Below are 27,164 nucleotides of genomic sequence, written 5' to 3' on the forward strand. Positions count from 1 at the left end.
GCTTGCAAGTTTTTAAAAATCTGCGTAATCGATCAGGGTTGTTATTGGACGATGACATCATGTGATTTTTTTTTTTTACCCATCCACCAGGCCACACCCCAGCTCTGGCGTGCGCGCCCAACAAAGATGTGGCTGACTGCCTGGCTCTGATCCTCTCTACCATGAAGCCTTTCCCCAAACTTGACCCATCCTCTTGCTCATGCTCCTCCCCTGGCGTCTCCCCGTCGCCAGGCCTCAACTTGCTCAAGCACTGCGGCATCACGGCCGCCTGCGCCCCCCTGCCGAGCAACGGCCTCCACAATGGCTACGTCAAAGACCGCCACGGCGCACCAGTTGGCCTGGACGGCTGTCTGTCCGAGTGAGGGGTGACTCCGCCAGGCTCGGTCATGCTGCTGTCACCGTCATCTACCACCAGGCGGGGTCTCCCTTTACCATGGCCAAGAGGACCAGGAGAGCACCCGCCTACATATCTATTCTATGTATGTATGTCCGTATGTGTCTGTGTGTGCGTGAGTGTTTGATCTTCTCTTGAGGTGCAGTCAAACCTAATATGCAATTAGAACCCCATTCCTCCATCCCAGAGTAGTGCTTACTACATAGAAGCTTGTTGCTCTACAAGGCCACGCCGATCAAGTGTGACGTCCGAACCAATGTAATCTGGCCACACGAAAGTCATTTGAACCCTTTAAAAGCATCAGCTATGCTGTGTAACCGGAACCGGTCTCACCGTCATATCGTTGAGTGAAGTCATATCACTTTGGTGACCTTGTAGAGGAACTTTCAGCCGTCCCAAAAGAATGATCAAAGAGTTTCCTTTCCAAATATTGATTTTGTTTTGTTTTGTTTTTTTTAATTGTACCTTAGCCTAGATTGAAATTTTTATTTTAATGAAGGAACCACGCAAGGGAGAAAAAAAAATCAAATTCGCTGAAAAGTGCAATGCTTGTGTACTACAATACAATCCGAAAAGGGTCACAAAGATTCTGTGGTGTACTTTTAAATTGCTCCTAACTTTTTTGGCATTGGAAAATAATTGACGCTGCTGAACATATGAAGGCGCCTCCTTGCAAAGGAGCGCCGCCCCGTCATCGGCCCTGAATGCCGATGCTGATATTTTCAAGATGCTAACTAAGTGTTTGTTAGGCTAGAATGTTTCTAAGCATATGTTATGACCAAAGTTGATCAACACTACTATGGCTATAAAATTATTTATTTGAGATGAACTGTACTGTACAGAGAGAGAGAGAGAGAGAGACAATAGATCTTGATATACCTCGTCAACTCGTTTAGCAGCTGCTTCATCTTCACCCAGGGTCTGTCGGCCTGACGTTCGGTATTTTTTTTGGGGGGGGGGGGTTATTTTTTTGTTTTTTTAGGTCGGGAGAACTACTGTAGGATGTAGTGAAGTGACCACGGCCTTGTTGATTTCTTAGATGAAGGCTTTACAAGTAATATCTGCCAACAACACCTCATCAGAGCATCATATATCTGAGCACATAAATGAACAAGCCATTTCAATTTCGTTCCCATCTCTTGAACAGTGTTTGTGCAAAGATTTCGGAGTTAGCGTGGCCTAAGCGATAGTTCAGTGTGGCGTTTAGGCCTTTTTTTGTGTGTTTGTGTGTGCGTGCGTGTGTGTGTGTCCATCAATGTTGAAGGATTATTTGTTGAGCTTGTCTTAATAGCTTCTTTCTCTTGGTGGTCGTCAATTTGAAGCATATTGTCGGCTTATTTCACTGCCTCCATCGTTGTTGTTGTTATTATTATTATTATTATCTGGCAACTTATGAGCAATAGTTTTCTTTTGGCCTTTTTTGTTTGTTTTATTGAATAGACAATCACTGTCACAAGGGCTTTTGTTTCCCTGGAATGTGTTTGGTTTTCCCTTTGGTCTTAACTCTGTGACAGATGACCTGAAGACTAAACGAATGGCTCTGTGTGTTTTGGGCATTTTAAACCGTCTGTGTCAACACAAATGCACTGGATTGCCTTTGACGGCGTCTCATCAAATGCCTTTTTCGACCCATGCCTTCCGTCATTTCAGTTGGACTGCAAAGTGGCAAAAGTATTAGGAGCAACTCGCGTTCATCCCGTTTGATACCACGAACCACAGTCGGTCCATGACAATATTTAATCACAAAGCAAAACAAAAAAAATGCCCCTGAAAAGGGAGAGCGATATTTGCTTTGGCCGATATGTTTTGTCGATTAGGGATGGCATTTGACTTAAATTTCCTTTTTCCGCTCTGGGAGAAAATGACGGTTAAATAATAGATGTATTTTTAAATAACATTCAAAAGGTGACGGGAGATTCTTCTGGCATGTTCTGAACTCCCGTGACTGTAGCGTAATTTGTCGTAGCTGGTGTTACACTCTTTGGAGAGCGGCACTAGTTGAGACTGAATGAACAGCGCCTCTCGGTTTCCACCCACGAGTGCATGGCGTTGAACCTTAAGTGTTTCTAGAGTTGTTTAATCGGCAATCAATTCCACACAATTGTCCCCAGTGCTGATTTCAGGAATAGCAGAAATCCAAATACGTACTTTTTGGTGTGTTTATTTTTTTTAATTATTTGATTTTCTTTTTTTTTTTGGGGTCTCTTCATCCCATTTCTGGTACTAAACATACTAAATGCATACTAAAGATGATTGTATTGCAGCTGTTAGGAACGCATTTTCTTTCAATTTGTCGTTATTTGCTTCATCTGCTGGCCGTGATAACTTTATACAGTATCCACTGCTAGTCAGGTGGCACAATTGCACACATTAGGTAACCAGATGGGTGATGAGGACTGAGACTTGTTTGACTCACCCCCGCCCACCCCCAGACCCCTCCTTACTTACGATTGATTACAATTGACACAGACTCCGGTCCAGAGGAGTCATTGCTGTTTAGCTGAGATAAAATTCACCTTTTATTATTCTCTTGGGTTATGAATATATTGGTGCATCGTTTGTTTGCGAGCTCAGGATCTGAGCTTGAAGCAGCAAGCAAAATTAATGAACCAATCACAATTCAGCAGGATAACTAGTATTAGGTTTTTTTTGGTGGTGTTGTTTGTTTGTTTTTTTTTTAATGGATGGGATGTTCCAGGAAATTTGATTCCCTTTTTAACCTTAATCCCACAGCACTTAATTAGTCAAGCACGCACTTTCGTACATTCAGGTTCTAAGTGTGCAAAATGGAGCAGCTGTAATGTATGTACTTATGTTTACATGCATGTGTGTTGCTGCTGAATTACAGGAATGGTCGGCTAGTTGTTGACTTAGTGCATTGCATTGATTAGCAAATAGTGTCCCCGATAATTCGAGGCACTGTGCACTGCCCACTGGCTTTTCAATCTTTGTGTGTGTGTGTGTGTGTGTGTGTGTGTGTGTGTGTGTGTGTGTGTGTGTGTGTGAGTAAGAGAGAGAGAGAGGGAATTCTCCTAGTGTCTGCACCTTCTTCCCCCATCTGCAGGCCCGAGACATTTGGAGTAAAGTGTGCCAATACGACACACACCATGAGCGGCCTCCTTAAAAACACCACACACACTGGCTATTTGTAGGTGCTTGTCCGTTCTGGCAGGGATGATCCCCACCCCTCTAATGATGTCTAAATGTGACCAGTAAACGGAGTTGCCTCCCTGCAAGTATACAGTCTTTTTGTTTGGGAGCTAGTGTTCTTGTACATGATTTATGGATGGGTTTTTGCGCGTTTGTGTGTGTCTGTGTGTGTCAGTCAGTAATAATAAGTGCATGTTGATTTAGAAAACAAAAAATAGGTGGTTGGTCCAATTGTAGCAATAGTGTGAGTGTGTGATTAAGTGCAGCACAAACATTTCCATCCGCTTCGGCCAAGTCATAGATGCCAGTGCTAAGACTTAAAATACATTTATGTGGGTTTCAGTGCATTCCCAACTTTTGCCAAAACCCGCATAAGGAGGATGGGGAAGCCTCCCACGACAGCACCAATTGATTTATGCATTCATTCAGGCCGTTTACAGTCTGACCATTCAATCTGAGCCATGACTGATAATGGATGTCAGGTCGGGGGGTTTTCCCCTCAAGCGGGAGGACTGGAAGTAGTGGGAAATGCCTGGTAGCATGTACTGTAAACCTCTTGTTTTAGAGTGTGTGTTGTGATCTACCGTGCACTGAGGAGCTGCATTGAAGTCATTTATTGCTTCCATTGAATTTTAGTGCAGCCAACAATGGATACGTGGGACAATTTGACATTGGTTACATAGAGAATGCCTTATCAAGCGGGACAAAAAGAAAACAAGACAAAGGAAGGTCTACAATAGAATACGGTTGCCTATATTTGACAAAAATGCACCTAAAGAACACCCATTTAGTGCCATTGAAACCTTTATTTGCCTTCAGATGTAACTCATATTGGTCAGTAACGTATTCCCTAATAGGCAGGATTATCATAATTATAGCGTTCGGACTTGCATGTCTTTATACCATCGCGGACTACAGTAAAATAAATATTTGGATACTTTCGACACAAATAGTCTGTCAGTAGGGTTTTATAATTGGGCAACATAGTTTTCATATGAGCAGAGCAATCCCATGGTTGTTTGTTTAGCCAGGTGTGTGTGCGCGCGTGTGTGTGTTGTGTGTCCGAATTTATTTGTTGATGTCATAACAATTTGGAGGGGGGTGGGGGGGTTCAGAATTAGTTTACCTCTACGGATGACTTGGTTCTTACTTGAAACATTGCTGATGATCTATAACGACAACAGGAAAAAAAACGGCAAATTTCGATTCAACTGATCCATTGTTGAGCCTTTTGCCTTAAAAAGCATTAAAAAAATAAATATATATAATTTTTTGATCCCTGGAAATACCTGACACATTGCATCGCCTCTATGTGGTCACAACCGACGAGACAGCTAAAAAAAAAAAAAAAAAAAAGCAACGTTGGTCTTTGGGTGTCAAGAAGCACACAGATTTGTCACGGTAGCACATAGCTGAAGGTTGCCACGGCAAAGAGATTGTCCCGACAGGAGGATAACGCCATATTTGCCACTGTGAATGAATTGAGACAGACTTTACTTGGAAACAATCAACCTAGGCTTGTCCGTTACGGCCACCGGGGCTTTAAAGTGGTGCTCCTCACATTATTCACTCAGAAAGAAAATATCATAATAAAGTAATGACTATTTTAGATTAGGAGAAAAAAAAAAGTGCAGCTCCACGAAGGAGTCCATCTCTCCATGAGTTGTGTAATTCTGCTTAAACCAGCCTAAATGGGAAATGTATATTAGCGGAATTGTCACTAGCTTGCGTTTTCTACCTTTACCAAGTCGCTCCCTGCTGCACCTTGTCGTACTTTTTATTGGACCTGCAGTTTTACCTCATCCTGTGTGTGACGAAGCTTGCTATAACTAACCTTTTGCGACCCCCCCCCCTCTTTTTTTTTTTTTTTTTTTTTTAAAAGAAAGGATAAAAAGTCAAGAATGTTTTTTGCCATGACAGTCACCATTCATTTACTGGTGCATGTCATACAAGATAATGGGTGTTGTCTCACTGTAGGAAGGTAGCTGTTTGATTTGATCAATTTCTCTCCCATGCCTTGAAGACTTGGTCATTAGCCATGACTCCACATTCCTTTCCCCTCCATATCAGTAGGACCTGTGTACTATCAAGCACAGTGATGGCACGGTGCCTTTTATTTGTTACTACCGAAAGGTACGGTCTTCCATTTGTATTTCCCGGAAGCCTTATACGATGGGGAAAATGATATTTCGATCAGCATCCAGCCCCTCACAATTTATCCTCTGCGATCGGATTCTTTTGGTTTTGGTTTTGGCCACCCTTCGGTGATGAGGGTGGTGTCAATTGCACATTTGTGACAGTTTTTCGGGCACATCCAGCATGTGAATGGATTGGGATCAAACGATATGAAAGCACAAATCCAAAGAAGGCACCACAAAGCTCTGTTCACACTCCCAAAATCTCGTGTGAGGGAGCCTCAAGGACATATTTCGGTACAGATGAGGTTTGACTATTGGATGCAATATTACCCCGGCCTTTACCACCTTGACACCGGGCTTGTAGCAAAACAGACACCTTCGGGAAGGGAAAAAAAAAGCCCTCCTGATAAAACGACCTTCCAAAATTAAACGATAGCATCACCCACACCCTTCAGTGTGTTTGTTACGCTGATGCTCGATGACATTGAGCAGTCGGACGACCACCCGACAAATCGGTGCATCCCAAGCTTGACTGTAGAAAGACAACCGTGTGGATTCTCTGAGCTGCTTCAGGGCCTCCTCAAACTCTTCGGTATCCTTTGACGATTGTGCGGCTTCGCGACACGAAGCAGAGTCACGTCATTTGTTGTGTTTGCGAACCGATTGTTGATTTGTGTGTCATTTAGGCTAGGGCGAGTACAAGTAGGGTTGCAGTAGTAGCCAGTGTGCAGTGTTAATAGCTGTGTGAATCGTACTCTTGAAGTGACGTAACGTGTCGTCTTAACTGAGGCATGAATCTTCTTCAACTGACCTCGTTTGGAAATAGACAAAAGATCAAAGTGCAATAACCTTTTGTTTATCGTTGCTTGCTTTGTGGATTTATTTAATATGCTTTTAAGTTGAACACCAAAAGTCACTTCGGCTGTAGCAAATAAAGGATTTCCTCTTGTTTGTGTTCAGAGCGGTGGCGTTTGACTGTGGAGTGCGTATGTGCTATTTCGTTCTGAAAACTGTGATCCAGCTTTGACGCGCCGCCTGCTTGGAGGAAGCACCTTGTACAAGTTGGCTGGTAGACAGGATGGGGAGGCGTGCGTGCGTGCGCGTGTCCTCATGGTAGACACTATTGTACTTTGGAATCTTTTATTCCTCCACTTCTCGTTTCTAGCTGGTAGACATGTTCCTTTGCATGTGTAAATGTATATGCATCTTCCTCCTTGAATGAAACATTTCTGCCCCCCCCCCCAACAAAAAAAATGAAAAAAAAGATGTTCGGTCCTGCTATCTGTGATATAGGCGGATAAAAGGAGTATTGAAAATGCCTTATTTGTGTTAATGTTGAGCATTAAGAGTTCTTGCGTGTTCCTCCCTTTTCAGCGTGTAGCCTAAAGCTTGTACAGTCCAACTCTTGAGATTTCTATCTACTGTATAGCCTACTGTAAGTGTTTCCACACATTTATTACCTAGAGTTGATTGTCCTTTTTTAATTTTATTTTATTTTTTCCCGAGAAACATTCCCCTCGAAAGTGCCGTTTGTTTTCACCAGCAGAGGAGCAGTGTCTTTTGGGGGAAGTGAAGAAGGAACACTTTGCTTGCGTTCATTGTTGAACCGACAATGACAACTTAGGCTGGATTTACACTGCATAGTGTGTGTCACACAATTACATTTTTTTTTAAATGTATGACTACGGTACTTTGAATGTCTTGGCAAGGCAAATTAAAAAAAAAAATACACATGGAATCGAATCTCCTGAGATCAGATACGGGCATTTAACTCAATTTCTTTGATTGACAATGGGGGGGAAAAAATAGCAATTCATTCATTGCTATTCATCCATCTATACATTTTCTATGCCACTTAATCCTCACGAGGGTCATGGGCGAGCTGAAGTCCCAGCTGACGTCACCCTTGGACTCGTTGCCAGCCAATCCCCGAGCACATATAGAAACCAACCATTGACCACTCCCATTCGCATTCCCACCTTCATTCAGGATTATTGTTAATTCATGCATGTTCTGAGCTACTGTTTGATGCGTTTGCTCTATTGAGCCGAGTAAAGCTGCCCAGAGGAGTTATGTGGATGTAGCTCAACATCCCATAGCTAATGTGATCATCTTCTTCTCCAGGCAACAAACTATAGTTGAGTGAATCAACGTCTGCTGTTTGCAGCCAAATGGTGCATTCTGTTTTGCCCGCAAATACATTCCGAAACATGAAATCAACAATTAGTTCCGCACGGGCACCACGTTGTGCCCCTCACCAATTCTCATCCAAATCATATCTGATATGAATGGTATATCTGCCAATAATTAAGAGTTGATCAGATCAAATCGAACCAAGCAGTCTCCAAGTATGCCAATTAACACAACCACGGCAAATCACATTTACAGTGAAAGCTCAAAAGTGCACTGGATACAAGTATACATTGGCATTGACCCCTTGCAGTGTAAATCCAGCCTGATAGAAATAAGGCCGCGAGGATTATTTTTGTGTTTTAAATTTTTTTTTTCTTCAAACTTTTTACTGCTTGATGGAAGTCCTCACCGTGCTTGATTCCTCTCTAAAGCAGAGCCATAATGGAGAAGTTGTCCCTTAGGAGCCCCCCTTGAATGTGTAATGAGGAATAGCCTACTGTAGGAAAGGATGTATACTTGCATGTCCTGTGACATTTTCGAAGCGATTGTCCGTCTTTGTTTTGTTTCTTGGTTTTGTTTAGTCACTGTAGTAGATGTTGCCACCTCATTGATGCTCACGAGCTATTAACAATCCTCACAACTGGACTTGAAGCAGGCGCCGATCGGCTGCTCAGGCAGCCTTAAGTCGAAGACGAACCAGGTAGAAGATAGGTTGCCTGTTTTTACCTTGGAGTGGCTTATCTGGGGACAGACAAGGGAGCCCTTATCAGGAGGGGAAGGACTCTGAATCAGGGCAATGTGATGAGTTACAATCAGCTAATTTCACAGTGCACCTTTGCATTGAAGAATTGTACCCAAAAGAAAAGTTGGCGCATTCACCCAACATTCCAAAGTGGAACTCCATATTCCGCGGTCCTGTCTGTCTGAAGAGGCTTGTTGTTTTGCTTTACGGGTGAATGAAGTGGGCTCGTGCGCGCCCGTGTGCTTGTGTGCCTGCGTCAATGACAGGGTTCCCTAGATTACCTCATTTACAAAATCTGCAAATCTACTTTGTTCTACTGTGCGCTAAAGGAGTCAATGCCATCACCAGCAGCAAGACCTGTGATGACAAACAGGACCCAACCGATGAGTTGAAATTAAGAGAATTAGAAACTGAGAGAGACTCGTAAAGACGAGCTTTGGTATGGTTTGTGTTTCTTTGGAGGCTGAGTGAATTGGCACAGCAGCTCATCGCGTCGAGTCCAGCGCTTGCAGAATTTTTTTGAGAACCCAAATGTTAAGCGGGGGGACATCCCCGATAGTTGTTGAGGGTCTGTACCTGATTGAGAATTTTTTTACTCTCCCCACACCCCACCACCGTCGTTCGGAATGAGTCTTTACTCTCACTTTTCAACTGCTAGTTGACAAATTCAGACAGTGGTCAAAAGTACGCAGGACAAAAGCTGCTGCAGCACTGCTGTTCTTAGAAAACATATCGAATGTAACAATGTTGGTGGAAAAAAATCTTTCCTGATGTTGGCGAGCAAAACGTTGTGGAGTTACGTCAGTTAAACCCATCAGTTATATATATTATTTGAATTAAGATCACAGTAATTATTTGGGTGTGTTGTACCTCAGTCAATACAAAAAAAACCCCCAAAATTCAAATTCATGCTTTACGTTGGGTAGCAAAGATATAATCCGTTTTATGAGGATGCAGTTTAGAACACGCCAATTTTTTTCCTTGCATTGATTTTGCTTTGATGTACTTGAAACTAGCGCACTTCAGATTCGATCGGCCCATAGTGTCAACGTTTTTTTCCGAACTTGACAGCTGAACCGACTCTTCGAGACGAGCTGCCGTACTACAAGTCCACTCGCCACCTGGTGGATTGAAGCGAACCGCGGCGTTTGCAATACTTGCTGTTCTCCGTAGCATTTCTCCTACCTCCTTGTTTTTGCAGCTTTGTCTCTCCACTTTGTTCCGACTAGAAGAGCTCGCCGGTATGGGAATAAAATCCGATTTTATCCTAAACAATGGTAGTTTCAAAGAATTGTGTGCTTGTTTGTGTTTGTACGTCGAGGGGAATTATGAGAAGCATTTATACGACTAAACACCACTGGAATGTGAAGCCAGACAATGTTACGATGCAGATTATGATGATAGTCCCCTTTAACATTTAAGTAGCGCACAGCTGAGTCATCCTGTAGAAAATCGGTAACCACATATTGGCTTTTATTTCCTCCGCAATCACTTTTTTTTTGTCTCTGGCTGTAACTGTAACTTCATTCTGGAACAGTGTTGATTTCCCGGGACAGTGGAAGAGGGTGGATTTGTGATTCGGCGCCAAAGGCGACACCTTGAGCGCCCTCTGTGCCGTTTGCCTTTTGAATCCATCCGCCCACTCTGCGGTCTTATAGAAACCATATTGTGCTCAGTAGGTGTCCTGTCCTGCCCAGTTTCAACACACTGCGTTCAGTTTGATGGCGAGGCGGACAGGACGAGGTTTGAGGTTCAAATCCCGCCCTTCCAACCTAATGCATCTGCTCCCGTTGTAGGACAGGACCAATCCGCCCCCATTTGCCCCCCACTCTCACCCAGCCCGCTGCCTCACCTCACCCCTCAACCAGTTCATACTTTACTCTCTTTAGTTTATTCGACAATGCAATCCTGAAAGCACTTTGCCTTGTTATTCCTTTGTGTGAACATCTGAATGATGATTTGTTACAAAAAGAAAATGTTAAATATGTAAATTATCATTCACTGTTTTGGAAAAACCTGCATTTGTCTTTCTGACATTAAAAGAAAAAAAAAAACAATTTAGTGACATTCAAACCTATGAATCTATTTTATAAAATGTTTGCTGCAGCCAATTGGTCTTGTCATTCAGTATTGTGGCTTAGGGTTGTTTGTGTTGAATAAAGTGCTATTGCTAAATATTTACCCAGTCTGCTGTCTTTTTTTTTTGACTGTTGGTTTACATATACTGTACATTACAAGTGCATACTGTACATAACCACAGGATGACAGATTCAGTCTTACAAAATAACTTAACTCAATGAACTTGCACATCAAATCAGTTCTGCACAAGAACTGAAAGGCCATTTTTCTGTTCCAGACCCACAAAAAAAACTTATTTGTTTATACTACATAAAAGATAACTTTATATAATAGTTTTTCTTTCAGCCACCATTAAACCACACAGACATTATTGAGGTGAGACTGAAACTAATAAAAAGGTGAATGACAAAAATTCCTTGAGTATATAATCACAATATTATGAGAAAAAAATACTGAAATGATAGGAAAATGGGCCATTTGTGCTAAAATGATGGGAGTATAGTCATTTTACTGAGTATCTCAAAATTGCCACACAAACAGCACCTGCTGTCTCAAGAGAAGTGTGTCAAGTCAAGTCAACAGTATTTATAGAGCACTTTCAAACAGCCATCGCTGCATACAAAGTGCTGTACATGGAGCAATTTAACATGCACAATAAACAGTAAGACAAATCGGTAATAAAGGCGGTAGAAAGCACCAAACAGTAAAACCAAGAACAAATCTAAGTCATGCTGAGTCGAATGCCAAAGAATACAAGTGAGTTTTGAGGAGGGTTTTGAAGATGGGCAGCGAGGAGGCTTGCCGAATGTTTAGTGGGAGGTCATTCCAGAGAGAGGGACCAGCAACAGAAAAGGCTCGATCCCCTCTGAGCCTCAGTTTAGTTCTTGGTACTTCTAATAAAGTCTGGTCCACAGACCTGAGGCGCCGGGCAGGTGTGTAGGGGCGGATGAGCTCAGAGAGGTAAGGTGGCGCGAGATTATTCAGAGATTTGAAAACAAATAAGAGGATCTTGAAAATAACTCTAAAATGAATGGGGAGCCAGTGAAGGGATGCCAGAGTAGGAGTTATGTGCTCCCTCTTACGAGTACCAGTCAAGAGGCGAGCGGCGGCATTCTGGACCAGCTGAAGGCGCTTAATGGAGGACTGGCTGACTCCAAAGTAAAGGGCATTGCAGTAATCGAGCCGGGATGTGACAAAGGCATGAATTACCATCTCAAAGTGTTCATGTGAGAGGAGAGGTTTTATTTTGGCCAGCTGTCTAAGGTGAAAGAAGCTGGATTTAACAACGGCACCAATTTGCCGATCGAGTTTGAAATCACTGTCCAGTTTAAGGCCCAAGTTTGAGACTGTTGACTTAAGATAAGGAGACAGGGGGCCCAAGTCTACAGGATGGAATGTACAAGGGCCACTGGGACCAAACAATATCACCTCTGTCTTCTTTTCATTGAATCTCAAGAAATTTTGTGCCATCCAGGTTTTGATTTCTTCCAGACAGGATAGGAGTGGCCTTAATGAGAAGGCGTCTTTCTTGCTCAGTGGGACATAGATCTGGCAGTCATCTGCATAGCAGTGGAAGGGAATACCATGTTTCCTTAAGATGGAACCCAATGGGAGCAGATACAGCGAGAACAGCAGAGGCCCCAGAATTGAGCCCTGTGGAACACCACATGACAGGGGAGCAGTGCGTGACTCAGAGCAGCCAAGGCTGACACAGAAGGTTCTGTCAGCTAAATAGGACCTAAACCACTCAAGAGCACTGCCGCCAATGCCCACCAAGTGCTGCAAACGAGACAGCAGAATACTGTGATCCACTGTATCAAATGCTGCAGTTAAGTCCAATAAAACTAGACACACGTGGTCTCCAGAGTCATTTGCCAGGAGGATGTCATTAGAAACGCGTAACAGGGCTGACTCCGTGCTATGCATCGTCTTGAAACCTGACTGGAAGACCTCCAAGATGTTATGTTCATCCAAGAAAATTTTCAACTGCATGTGCACGACTTTTTCCAGAATTTTGGAAATGAAAGGCAGCTTGGAAATGGGCCTGAAACTTGACAGCACATCTGGATCAAGGCCAGCTTTCTTGATCAAGGGTTGGACCACAGCATGTTTAAACTGTTGGGGAACTACACCATAAGAGAGGCTGCTGTTGATGATATCCAAGACTGATGCGCCAACACTCGGGAGAACCTCCTGAAAGAAGTGCGGGGGAAGAGAGTCGCAAGGGGAGCCAGATGGCTTTGTCTGGCGAACTACATCCTCCAAAAGCGCCAAGGACACAGTTTCAAAAGAATTTAGCACAGCTGAACATGGAACATGGACAGAGGGGTCAGATGCGGTATTTGAGACCGGAGTCCTAGCTGTAGAGACCTTACCAATGAAAAACTGAAGGAATCTGTTGCACATCTCGGGTGAAGAATCCGAGCAAGTAGGCAGAGGGGGTTTGAGTACAGAATCTATTGTTTTAAATAGTGCGCGTGGGTTGTGACGGTTAGCTTGAATAAGGTCCGACAGATATTCTCTTTTGGCCTCTTTTACTGTGAGCTGGTAGTTACGCCAGCAGTCTTTCCAAATTTGATAAGAGACATGCAATTTGTCATTTTTCCACTTGCGTTCGGCTTTGCGACACCCCTGCCTAGCTGCGCGGGTAATGTCGTTAAACCATGGCTCGGGTTTAGGTTTTGGGAGCACAGTTTTTGAAGGAGCCACCAAATCCAGGATGGCACAGCATGATGAGTTGAACCAAGAGGTGAGTTCCTCTGTGTTAGACGAGGATACGCAAAGGTTATTAAAGGCATCAGAGAAACGACCAGCAGTGCGAGGGTTAAAAATTCGGCGTTTAAAACTAGGAGCGGCAGATTTCACAGCAGCACGCGATAAGACTACGTCAAATAAAACTGCCATGTGATCAGAAATCCCATTTTCAAGGACTTCCAGATTTGACACCGGTAGACCATAAGCAAGGACAAGGTCTAAAATATGACCTTGTTCATGTGTCGGGCTGGTCACATACTGCACGAAATTAAAAGAGTCGATAAGTCTTAAGAAGTCCTTTGCTAGCGTTTTTTCCGGACAGCACACATGGATATTAAAATCCCCCATTAGGAGGATATGATCATATCTCAGCCTGATTTCCGCAAGAAACGTTGAAAAGTCGCTTAAAAAGTCTTTGTTGTATTTAGGAGGACGGTAAATGACAGCACAGAGCACCGGGAAAACACGACCGACTTCAAAGAAGGTTGCTTCAAAGCTGGTGGCCGATGTGGTGAATGTGCACCGTTTACATTTGAAATTGTTCTTAAAGATGCTCACCGTTCCTCCACCACGGCCTGATGTCCTCGGGGTATCGAGGAAACCACAGTCGGGTGGCAACAATTCAAGCAAAGCGTTGTACTCACCAGTACCTGCCCAAGTCTCCGTCAGACACAGGAAATCCAAGTCATTGGAAAGGAAATACTCCCTCAGAATATGGGTCTTGTTCGTCAGCGACCGGGCGTTTAACAACGCGATCCTTGTGGGAGTAGCAACGGGAGGGATTGCCTCTTCCGATCGCCGAGCCCGGGGGAATTCCCTCAAAAGCTTTCGCTGGATTCCTCCCCGAGAAAGGCGTGGAGGGTAGAAATGCCGTGGCGCGATGGGAGAGCCAACGACTGTTAGCAAGCACGAGGCGACGGGGTTGAGGGCACACCACGCCGGAGCGATCGAAGTGTGTCTCAGATCCCGTTTTAGCTTCACGAGCTGACCGCTACGTTTGCCGCGGCGACGGCGGCGGCGGCGCTTCTGTGAAGGGGGCGAGCGAACGCGGAAGAGATTAGCCGGCAGGTTAGCCAAGAACGGAGGTAGCGTCTTTTCACCACCGTCTTGCCAAAACGCGGCCGAATCTCCGACGTGTTGTTGAATCAATAACAACGATCGGCGATCATAAACCAACCGAGACGCTGCTAGGGAGGTAACAAGCATTGCGAAAAGTAAAAAAACCCGAAATGGCAGGAGCGTCGCCGAACACACTGGCGCACAAGCGGCCATCTTGGTGTGATACATTAATTAGGTAGTATCGAGGGCTTTGACTATTGAATACTTTCAGAACCACACAACTATCAGTGACATATGGTCAAAGATTAAGACCACCAAACAGTTGCCACTCTGGATTATTTACCGGTATTTGGGGGGGGGGGGTTGTTAGTTTTTTTTTATGAAAGAAAAAATGTGAACATGCTTTTTTCTCACCACAGTGGCCTCTCGGTGGCCTCTTTTACACAGAGACCCGCAAAGGACATTTATCCGCCGATGCCATGAACACGAAACCTACCGAAACGGGATATTGCCGCAACCGTTGGCCATTGCAAAATTCTTGATTTCATCCTCCCCTGTTGTGGAGTACAAGCCAAGTTTTACAGGGATAGGCTTGAGTCACAGACGCTATGCTGACTAATCAACTGTTCCCAACCTCCTCTGGCAATAACATCAGACTCTTCTATCTGGCAGGACCAGTCTGGGTTTGGCCAACATAAAACATCAGCATGTCTGCATTGTGCTAACTAATGTTTCCTTGGGAATGAATGATTTTTAGCTTTGTGAGAACTATGTGGAGAAGGCCTCAATTGTTTATCGGGGTAGACGGGCCAGAAAGCCATGCTGGGATGAGTTTGGTGTGGAAGAACAAGAATGGATTCCTCAAGTCCCACAATTGAGACTTCTAATTTCATAACTAGACAAAGTCCATATTCCTAGATGATTGAATGTTGTTTGAAACATATATTCCTTTTTTTATTTTGTTAATTACAACTTCAAATGCTCTTTTGTTTTAGTGCGAGAAGAATAAAGGTGACCGTGTTCTGTGGTTAGAGTTTGCCAGTTGAATAGGACAGATGATAACTGCATGTTCATGTTTATGTAATTAACCTCACCTAACGAGAAATAGGCAAACAGAGCCATCAGTTTGGATTTGAACTGACTCGTGATTCTTAAAGCGATTGTCCTGTCCCATCTCCACACTCCTCGTGCTGTTGAACATTTTGGTAAGTATATTAGGGGTGTGCATATCTCTATCAAAAGAGGATTCGATATGTCTCTCGTTACATGGGGTACAATATGATTCAAGAACGGTACATTTTCAAGTGGAATGATTTTATTTGGTTCGATTCAATAGGATTACGATTTGATTCAATATGATACGACGGTAGCTTTTGTCACATTTATTAATGGAACAACATGTAAAAATCCCCAAACTATTGAAGTTAGTTAAATTTAAAGAAACATCAAAACTAATGACCTGTGCATCTTTCACAAAAGACGATTTGACATGTATCTCGTACACAGGGTGTGATCCAATTCAAGAATGGTACATTTTAAAATGTAATTCCGTTCGGTTAAATCAAAATCGATTTTCCAGTTGAAATTGGATTTCATTACACCATTAGTAAATTTGCATTTGGAAACTAATCAGTGATTCTCATCTATATTAGCGTGCTGTGAGAGATGGAGCAAGATTCTTCACTTCATGTATTTTCGTGTGCATTGTATTCATTTAAGAGAAATATCGTATTGTAGTTGTCAGAAAATACAATTAACCTGTGGATCCAACTGTTACAATTCATACAATAAAATAATAGATATGCATTCAACTAAAAGGCCCACATTTAACAGTAGCTAAGTAAATTTGTGATTAGATGGAGACGAGATCATCATTATTTCAGTAGACTTTGTGTGACTTGTGTTTTCTAAGATTTTTTCAAACGTGTTTCTTTTCATGTTGAACTGGCGAATGCTGATTTAAAAGCATTGTGATCTACATCTCGACATATGTGAATGACCAGTAATTAATTCCAACCGACATGAGATTTTGGCAGAACTTCCGTAGTGACGTCATCGACCGTCGGCGTTCGAGGTGACGCAGACGGTCTTAGGACGGCAGAACGGACGCGACTAGCCCAAGCTAACAGTCACACGAACCAAGCTACACAAAAATCCTCACCGGCAGCTGTTTTACTACACTAGCGAGTAAGTCCGTCGCTTGGCTACGGTGTTTTGGTCGAGTGCGGATAAGGCTTGACAGCTATTTGTCGTTCCGTGGCTTGCTAATATTATTGCTCTGACTGGTTAGCTGCGAGGCTAATGTCCAGAGGAAAACAGCGGCAGCATCGATGCTGCTAAGTGGTTCGCTTGCTAACGCGCGACGTGACCGAGTCGGACACGATTGCAACTGCACTGCAAGGATATGCGCATTTCGATGTACATCCGGCGGCACATCGTGTGCAAAATCATTACGCTGCTAACTTTGAACCACGGCTTGTTTTGGGGGATTGATTCAGTGAGCGTGATGGGGGAGAATGAAGGCGCAGCATCACCTGCTTGCCTATGTGTATTCCATGCTACATGGCTGGATCATGGTAATACGAAAATATTAGTCTTGCGCTGATGTTGTTTTGATGTATTTGTTATTTGAATCGTAGCTGAGAATTACAATGCATATAGAAAATAAAGCATAACTACTACACTTTTAAAATAATGAAATAATAAGACGACGACATCAGGGGTCCTTAGTATACGACGCATTTGCTCTCCTCCGGCTGCGACAGCTTTTCATGTTAGTTGGAAAAGTCAAGTCACGTTTATAAAACGGCGTAACATGTATAACATATAAAATGCCGCAACACAAACGAATTAATTCTAAACTAATGTTCGGTACCTTGATATATCACATTTATATAAAATATAAACAGTAAAAGCTTCTTCATTGTGCCTTGAAAAAAAAAAACCTCGTAACTGCGCATGACGTTGCCAACCAAAGACTGCCTTTATGTAATTAAACAGGAACAAAACAATGACAATAAGCTGGTTGTACGCACCCTCTAATGCAAGCTTGAGTCTTTTGTCCACAGTTCTAAAATATTTGTTGTGCGTTTTTTGTGCAAGTAATTTTCGACTCTAATGTTTCTTGATTGTCAATGGGCATTTCAGTGTTTTGTGTTAAAAATAATAGTGTGGTGGTAGTACTTCCGGAAAAAAAAAACGTGTAGGTCTGTAGGATGACAAATCAAATCCAAAATAGCCCAAGAGATGTTTAGGAGTCTGTGTGTGTGGTATATTTGATTTATTCTTTTTGTTTTTGCAGCAGCAGCATCTTTGTGCCGGTCAAAAGGTCTTGCCCAGTCACCAGCTGAATGAAATCATGCAAGGCTGTTTGTGAGTCAGGTAGCCTGTCATTTTCTGTCTTCTCTGCTATCTTTTCCTCTCTTAAGTTGGCTATAAAAACAGCATTATGTGATAGGAGGTGGTTGTGCATGTGATGCACCATGGGCTATGACGTGACGAGGTTCCAAGGGGAGGTGGATGAAGACCTACTGTGTCCCATATGTAGCGGAGTTCTCGAAGAACCAGTGCAGGTATGTCACTCGGTATATTTACATGCAGTTTTGAGGAGCAGTAGCTCAACTAAGGCTGGATTTACAATGCAAGTGACCCACATACCGATTTTTGTTTTTATTACAAGATGCCAACGAAGTTGGGTATTTTTAAAATTTATAATCATTTACATTCTGTGCCGATGATGTTGACATGTAGTTGTTTGCTTGTTTTGTTTCATGTGTTCGCTAAATGTAACCACCGTCAATGCTTTGTATGAAAAACACTTCTCGGCCATAAAATATAAAGGAGTCAAATAAAAAAAGTCAGGCTGGTGGTAGCTGAGCTTGCCTTCTTGTGCAACCTAACGAAGTATTCTTATTTCACACTGCAAAGTCATTCTTGCATGTCGTTCGTGATCTCAAAATTAAATAAAGTACGGTACTGTGCTTTTTTTTTCACACAGCAAAAGTATCAATATTTGATGCTGATTTATCAGTGCTGAAAATATACTCGCTTTCTGCTGGAATGACGTCAAGTTACTGTTACTGACGTACAACCTAAGATGTATTGTATTGTATGACCTTTCTAATTGCTCCACTTATGCATCTATCGGCAAAGCGATCAATGCACCATGTCTGTTTTAAAGAGCCATTTGGTGCTTCACAGTGCCTGCAGGTTTGTGTGTGCATAAACTTGCATGGCTTCTTTTGAGAGGGTCAACTCAAATGTGTTTATAGGACATAAAAACTGTCACAAAGTGCTCTACAAAAAGAGTGAATAAAATGGAATAAAAAGCCTGGTCTCTGGTTCAGATGCAGCAAAATTGAGTTTATGAAAACACAAAAGACAACTAATAATCAAATAATACAAATGACAAACACATATCACTAAATCCAGGATGAGGATAAATGTTCACACAGCTCGAGAGTTTCTCGTAACCAGTTTTGTGACGAAGTGGACAATATCTTCCCTTGCTTGTGGGGTAGGCGAGCAGGGAGAAACGGATGGCTAGACTATGGGTCGCGGATTTTATTTTTTTAAATTACATGAAATTGTCACATCAAAAGGACAGTTTAAACTTTCCATCTCCTATGGCTCATTGGTCAACATGTTCAAATAAAAAGCTGCGTTGAATTGCTCAACATAATGGCCAGCACACCACAGAGTTGGCTGGAGGAACTATTCCTTCATCTTTTTTTGTCTGAGTGCTTCTCTGTGTGCTGTACGGTGTTCCGCAGGGGTCTATTTTGGGCCTCCTGCTGTTTTCACTGTATTTACTGTCCCTAGGTTCTATCCTAAGAAAACATGGTGTTTCCTTCCTTCCTGCCATGTTGATATTTGGCTTTTGGGTGAAATTTGAAACTAAATTTGAACGTTTTATTTGTTTCCAAATGTTTTACCTCTCTGAGCTCCCCCACCTCTACGCACCTACCCAGGGCCTCAGGTCTGCGCAGCAGATGCTACTGTAGGTACGGAGGCCTAAGCGGATGCTCGCAGAAGATCGAGCCTTTTCTGTTTCCCGTCCTTCTCTTAGGAATGACCTTCCATTACATTTTAGTCTAACTCCCTCTCTGCCCATTTTTAAAACTCGTCACATTTTTATTCTTTGGCTTCTAATTCAACAAAAGATTTGGCTTGTTTAAGTGTTTCATGGTGTCTGCTGTATTTGTTAGTGTTAATTGATTGATGAATTGATTCATTAATTGTTCATTATTAATTACAAAAATATATATTTATGAATTTGTGTAATTAATTTACTGTATTCACTGTCTTTGTTATTGTATGATTGATTTTTACTCCATGTACCGCACTTTGTTTGCAGTAATGGTTGTTTTGAAGTTCTCAATAAATAAAGATATGTTGAGTTGAAAAGTTGCAAATTCAGATGACATTTCCACCCTAAAAGCACCAGCTCTGAATATTGAATATAGGCATCACACAAACCCACGTTAACACACAGTTAAAGATTGAGGTTATTCTTCCTCCAGAGGGCGTCCAAGTAGCTTGAAACAAGCAGAGACCAGAAAACATATATGGTGTCACGCATTTGAAGTGGAAATGTCCTGCCGTGCATTTGGTCCATTATGCACATTAGAAAGAGGGTCCATTTGCAGACGGAACCACCCTTTTGCGTCAAACATTGGCCTCCATTCTAATAAGAGTTGTGTCTCCACCATCAATTGCCAGGTGTGTCCTGCACTTGTCCTCTTTCTAAATAGACACCACCGAAAGGAAGAATGGTAACTGTAATTATCGCAGTGCAGTGATGCTATTTTGCATACTTACTAAAGTATTGCTCACACTGGTGCTCACCAAAACAGGAGGCCCTCATGACTCACTGGTTGTGAGTTGCATCAACAGTCTCTCAGATGAATGACATGTGTGGAGTCTTACCGGCTCTCTCTTGGGCAAGTTTCACTGCAGGCCTTAGGCCTTAATGCTCAATTTGGATTTTTGGGTGAAATCCAATTGTTTTTTTTGTGCGTGTGTGTGCGTGTGTGTGTTTTAAAGCCAGAAGAGTGGCAGTGATTCCATATTTTTGGGCGGGATTTGTTCTACGCATTTGTTCTTTTATTCACATTACATATTAGATGCGACCTCCGTCTGTCTGGTGTGTGAACTTATGTGTCCCCCACGTGACCCGTCTGCGCAAAAAAGGAGGCAACGTCACTCACAACGTAGTGTTTGCGGAAGTAAATGTGGTTTGGCATATCGGGGCCAAGCACGTGGTAGGGACTCATCTTTTTATTATCTCAGAGGAGCGGGGGGAGTAATATATATTTTGGGGAAATGAGATGAGGCTTTTCAATCTCATGTCATGGAGATGTCACGAAAGATCATGTCATTGCCCCACGTAACTACTGAAGCGTCTACGTGGCTAAATTACTGTGCTGTCGTTTTCAGGCCCCCCACTGTGAGCACGCCTTCTGCAATGCCTGCATCACGCAGTGGTTCGCCCAGCAGCAGATTTGTCCCGTGGACCGCACGGTAGTGACGCTTGCTCACCTGCGGCCCGTGCCACGCATCATGCGCAACATGCTGTCCAAGCTGCAGATCAGCTGTGACAACGCCAGTTTCGGCTGCACGGCGACGCTTCGACTGGACCAGCTGCAGTCGCACCTCAAGGACTGCGAGCACAACCCCAAAAGGCCCGTCAACTGTGAGGAGGGCTGTGGGTGAGTGGCTGGCGTTCTGTTCATCTGATGCACTTCTTGTCCACTTGAATGATCTTCGTGAACCTGCAGATCAGGTGTTTCCAGATCCAGTCCAAAGGGGCCACTATCCTGCACGTTTTAGATATTTCCCCCCTCCAGCACACTTGATTCAATTAGACACCCCCGCCAGAGACCTATTAAGTCAGATAATGTCGTGAAATCCACCATTGATTCTAGATGTCTTGACAAAACAGCTAACCCTTGCTTGTCCGGATATGATCATATGTAAATGCAACATGACAAAATAAATTCTTAACAATCCAAAGCTGTCTGAGAAGCACCTCGTAGCCCATCTTCTTTCTTCTCCCACCGGCAGCCTGGAGATGCCCAAAGACGAATTGCCCAACCATAACTGCATCAAACACTTGCGAAGTGTCGTCCAGCAGCAGCAGAGCAAAATTTCAGATCTGGAGAAAACTGTGGCTGAACATAAACACCAGCTGGGCGAACAGGTAAGTGCGTCTGCGCGTGTCTTTCATAAGCACTAAACAAATAGTCGTTCTTAGGAGCTGATAAATGTCACTTTGGTGCCCATACTCACAAACTGATTTGGTGTCTCTGCGACAGATAAAAGGAGAATTTTTCACCGTGCTCATGTACTGTAAATATTTCTATTTCTTGGGCAAGTTCACAATCAAACACGTCAGGTTCCCTCGCGTCATTGTCAGAGTCAGTCTCGTTGCCATACGGCTCATCAGAATTGATTTCGGCTTTTGCGAAAGCTTGAACAACGGTGCCAGCAGACGTTTTAGCCCAACCATCGGCTCTTTACAGTACGGTACTCTGTTCTGTGCTTGCAAGTCCAAATTCAGAGTTGCGTATCGTCAGTGGGTGGTCACTTTATGACCTCCATCCATCCATCCATCCATCTTCTACCGCTTATCCGGGGCCGGGTCGCGGGGGCAACAGCTTTAGCAGGGAAGCCCAGACTTCCCTCTCCCTAGCTACTTCTTCCAGCTCTCCCCGGGGGATCCCGAGGCGTTCCCAGGCCAGCTGGGTGACATAGTCACTCCAGCGTGTCCTGGGTCTTCCTCGGGGTCTCCTCCCGGTGGGACATGCCCGGAACACCTCACCAGGGAGGCGTTCAGGAGGCATCCGAATCAGATGCCCAAGCCACCTCATCTGGCTCCTCTCGATGTGGAGGAGAAGCGGCTCGACTCTGAGCCCCTCCCGGATGACCGAGCTTCTCACCTTATCTCTAAGGGAGAGCCCGGACACCCTGCGGAGAAAACTCATTTCGGCCGCTTGTATCCGGGATCTCGTTCTTTCGGTCACGACCCATAGCTCGTGACCATAGATGAGGGTTGGAACGTAGATCGACCGGTAAATTGACCGGCGACTTTATGACCTAATGACTGTTAAAAGTGTTGTGTTATAGCCTATTCTCTGTGGCACTCTCCCACTCCAGAAGCGAGACATTCAGCTGCTCAAAGCGTACATGCGTGCCATCCGCAGCGCTAACCCCAACCTGCAAAACCTGGAGGAGACCATCGAGTACAATGAGATCTTGGAGTAAGTCCCTTCTTCTTCTTTGCTCTCACTCTGAACTCACCGCCTCAAACTTACCGAAGGCTTGAAAAGTCTCAGCACCTTTGCTCCATTTCCACAACTGCGCCGACAATACGGCTCTTCTCGCTATCGATGCGTTTCCATAAGCACAAGCAGTTACTATTCCTCAGACCTTTTTAGTATGAAACAATAACTCATCGTTGGTGTAAACCACTGCTACTCGTTCATTGTTCGAGATGAATTGTCATTGTAATGTTTGTGGATGCTTAGCTGGAATGTGCCAGGATAAGCTTACGCTGTTGTCTTAGCTGACAATCTCCACTTTGGCCTCAAATAGCATTCACCTCCTTACCGTGGCTAACAGCCAGATGCCATGAAATTACAGTTGCATCTCGATAAAGTACAAAAGTTAATTTATTTAGAAAATAATAAAAAATAGAGCACATTTATAAAGACATGGACAATCTAGCACACCAGTGTAAAGCCAATTCCAATGAAGCTGAGACATTGTGTTGAACATGAATAAAAACAGTAGACAATGATTTGCGACTCCTGTTCAACCTATATTTAATTGAATCCACTAGAAAGACAAGATATTTAATGCTCAAATTGTTCAGCTTTGTTTTTAGCAAGTGATAGAATTTTATGGCTGCAGCACGTTTCAAAACAGCTGGAACAGGTGGCAAAAAAGACTGAGAAAGTTGAGGAATGCTAATCAAGTACCTGCTTGGAACATCGCACGGGTGAACAGGCTAAGATTGGACAAGAGTCACCTCTTTGTGAACAACTGTGTGAGAAAATATGTCGAACAGTTTAAGGATGGTGTTCCTCAATATACAATTGGCAAACATTTTGTGATTTCATCATCTACAGTCCATAATATCATCAACAAGTTCAGAGAATCGGGAGAAATCAATGCACGTAAGCGGCAAGGCCGAAAACCGACTTTGAATGCCCGTGAACCATTCTCATCCAAGACAATGCCACCGAACCGAAAATACTATTGAAGCTGCGGCTGCGGCTGCTCTGGGGTGGGTCAAGGGTGAAAATGATCACCAGGTTGACCAACACGGTCATACCCTGATCTCGCCAATGATCTCCTCCTATTTTGATGGAATAATCCAACTGCTGTCTGTTTGGCACTGACTTGGTCTGCCTCAATTCCAAGAATGTTCACACCTGACCGAATGAAGAGCCCCGAGAATGAACATAAACCGCATCCATGGAGCGTTTTGCTTGCGCAAGCCCCCCTTTATCGACGGCTTGTTTTTCAGGTGGGTGAACTCCATGCAGCCCGCCAGGGTGACTCGCTGGGGCGGCATGATCTCCACCCCCGACGCCGTGCTGCAGGCCGTCATCAAGCGCTCGCTCATCGACAGCGGCTGCCCGCTCTCCATCGTCAACGATCTGATCGAGAACGCCCACGAGCGCAATTGGCCGCAGGGCCTGGCCTCGCTGGAGACGCGGCAGATGAACCGGCGCTACTACGAGAACTACGTGGCTAAGCGCATCCCGGGCAAGCAAGCGGTGGTGGTGATGGCCTGTGAGAACCAGCACATGGGGGAGGACATGATCCTGGAGCCCGGCCTGGTCATGATCTTTGCGCACGGCGTGGAGGAGATCCTATAACTACACTGCGACCAACAAATCTGGCTTATTTCAGGAAATTTAAAAAAAAAAGTGAACTGTTGATACCTATGCCTTAAGGAAGGACAAAGATGCTATCAACATGGCAAGTAGAGCAAATAATGTGACTGATACGATAAACAATGAGTGATGTTTACATCAAATTATATTTAGTGCATTATACATTCTGATTGTTCTGCTAATCGCATTGTAGAGTGAAACACTTTTCAACGGTTCATTCGAAGAGGAACCTTTCTGCTGCATGGGTTTGCCATGAACTCTGAAGCTTGTCTGGCATCAAGCGAACCAATGGTGGCACCAGAAACAGTGGATTTTGAAACTATTTCAGCCGTTTGGGTCCATTGTTTGTCAACACGCTATAGACTTTGCTTGCTAACGGGCTACTTGCGTCTTATCAAAGGCGTCAATGTACCACCATCCAGCACACTCCTATTTGCGCTGGATTCATGAGCACCACGTTATCAAATGTATCAATGCGTTGGTACCTCCACCGTGTAAATGTTTGTAAATACAAATACTATATTGACGCGAAGATGTCATTATCTTCCTCCCCTCTCTGATTCCATATTTCCCCTTCTTTTTTTTTTTTTCCATTGAAAAAAAATATTCTTTGGTTGGTTTCACATATTTGTGTTTAACGAGCTGTTTCCTGGCTTTAAGATAATTGTCGTGCTGTTTATATTCCTCCAAGGTGTCCAATTTCCATTTGCATTGTCGAATTTTCTGTGCCATTTTGTTTTATTTATTTTGTTGCCTTTCACATGCACGCGCGTATACACACACACAGTGCTTGAAGAAGAAGTTTGCCTTTTTCGGTGTATTTGAAGTTTGTTGCAGGAACAAGACATTGTGTTTTCTGTAGTTTTTTGTTGGTCAGCTGGGTGCAGATGTGAAGTGATGCGCTAAAGTTCAAGTTTAACATATGTATGGGAAATATGTGTTGACCGCAATGGTTGCCTTTGTTCTTTATGTTGTCCAAGGGTAGTCTGCATTCAGCAAACATCTCGATCTAGTGGTCACAGCGTGGAGATTGTAAAACATTAGTGAAGTCACGCTTGTGACTTAAAAAGTATATCCTCTCACCACTTATCCTCATAACTGTACTGAGACAAATATGACCCACGAGAGCAGTAAAAGCAACTTTGTATTGTATCATTTTGTTATTCTCTTTGGTAATGCTTTTCATTTGTTTTGTGTTAGTGTATCTCGTGGTACAGACAAATGAATAAAATGTCAGAAGTTTATTGTCAGTGGGCTAACCGTGAAATTTCAGCATTCGAGTGCCCTTACAATAGGTCAGCAACCTTTTTGAAACGGCTGCTTCTTGGTTACTGATTAAGGCTACCACTTGTATGTGTACTTCTGAATTAAATTTGTTGAAATGATGTTGGGTTAAATCATCACTTTGCGCCCACTGGCTTGTCTCCACCAATGCGATGTGTTGATTGTGACCGTTGACAGATTTTTTTTTTGTTTAATATTAGCGGTAGTAATTACCAAAATTTCACCAATGTGTGATTTAAAAAGGAGTGGTCACAAAAATTCGATACTGCTCACTCCTAAGTGGTCAAAATTGTCCTGACTGCTGTGTACATACGATATGGGTAGGTCAACAATATTATGCATCTAAAGAGGTACTTGTGAAGAAAAAAAACATTGGTTACCAGAGGTTAAAAAAATCTTGTAATAAAATAACCAATAGATTGAATATACTGTAGACACTTTTAAAATTACATTATTGGTTTTAAACACATCCACTGTCTCATTGTAACTTTGCTTTTCTTTTAAACCTCATCTTTGAAAGACCTGGCCTATATGTCTGTTTTAGAAATTGTACAAATGAGTTGAGTACAAATGTCATCCCACCGATGCTATACACAATTTGAACTAAATTGTTTCATTCTTGGTATGTTTTTTTAATCTACATTTGTATTGGCAGTGTTCAGGATAGTTTGAGAATATGAAAAAAATGGCGGGGAAGCATCATCTTCAGAACAGATATACTGGACGGATTCCCCTGTCCTGTATAAATGCATTTCCTTTTTAGCCACACCGTGTCATCATCAGGAGCCTTTAGGTGGCGCTGTAGGCCCAGGGCGCTGTCATACATTTTGTAAAAGCTCAAATCAGGCCAGCGATTATTTCAAAACACGGCTCATTGCATTGGGGTCAAGCCGACGGAAAGTTTTAACCGCTAAACCGTTTCACGAGCGTCCGAGTCTTGCCTCCCGACCTGGATGACCGCGCTTTTGTCTGACACCCATATGTTTTCCATCGCTATTATCCTCTCCAGCCTGCCTCATCCTCATTGTGCCGTCTAATCCGTCTCCATTGTAGCCACTGGAATGTGTAATCGTGCTTCCCCAAACACTGTGGCTCTATTGTTGTCACCGTACCTCATTACGGGATGTGGTCACAATGGCTACATGCTCAGCATGCACTATTAAGTGAATGCTGGCCTCTGCAATGTCAAATTTGTGTAAAACTACTCAATGCTTGCACAAGAGGAGGACATATTTATAGAAAACTAAAAGGTAATCATTTTGAATTGTTCGATATAGTATAAATAAAACTTTTTAAACACAGCAGTTTAAATCATATAGGCTATGTTAAAGTGCATGACTAAAAAGCAGCTTCTTAAATGGGAATGGGAATATTGAGGCCATTATGTGACGCTCATTTTAGAAAGAAAATAATGCCTGACTCTTTATTGGTTGGAACTAAATGTTGCGTGAAGCCTTTGTGAGGAAAAATTGATGTGAATTTTGAACTTAGGCTAGCTTGTTTGCAGCATGAGTAGCTAGCCCTAG

The 27,164-nt window shown here is 43.3% G+C and overlaps 2 protein-coding genes across 2 annotated transcripts in view; both read left to right on the plus strand.

The window, feature by feature from the left end:
* ankrd52a (ankyrin repeat domain 52a) overlaps positions 1-10,738 on the plus strand; it is a 29,809-nt gene extending 19,071 nt beyond the window's left edge. The window contains exon 28 of the mRNA XM_086104999.1: positions 91-10,738. Coding sequence (XP_085961125.1) covers positions 91-362 — 272 coding nt within the window. The 3' untranslated portion in view covers positions 363-10,738. The remainder of the gene's footprint in view (positions 1-90) is intronic.
* Positions 10,739-16,521: 5,783 nt separating this feature from the next.
* On the plus strand, positions 16,522-25,739 carry rnf41 (ring finger protein 41). Its single transcript, XM_086105010.1, has 7 exons — positions 16,522-16,636; positions 17,751-17,830; positions 17,907-18,021; positions 20,888-21,159; positions 21,515-21,650; positions 22,607-22,710; positions 23,982-25,739. Exons 3-7 carry the CDS (start codon positions 17,932-17,934, stop codon positions 24,334-24,336), a joined length of 957 nt encoding a protein of 318 aa, XP_085961136.1. The 5' UTR covers positions 16,522-16,636; positions 17,751-17,830; positions 17,907-17,931; the 3' UTR covers positions 24,337-25,739.
* The last annotated feature ends 1,425 nt before the right edge of the window (positions 25,740-27,164 follow it).

This window comes from Hippocampus guttulatus, chromosome 1 (genome assembly GCF_054856545.1).
Source record: "Hippocampus guttulatus isolate MCC_2025c chromosome 1, RoL_Hgut_1.0, whole genome shotgun sequence".
Classification (NCBI taxonomy): Eukaryota; Metazoa; Chordata; class Actinopteri; order Syngnathiformes; family Syngnathidae; genus Hippocampus; species Hippocampus guttulatus.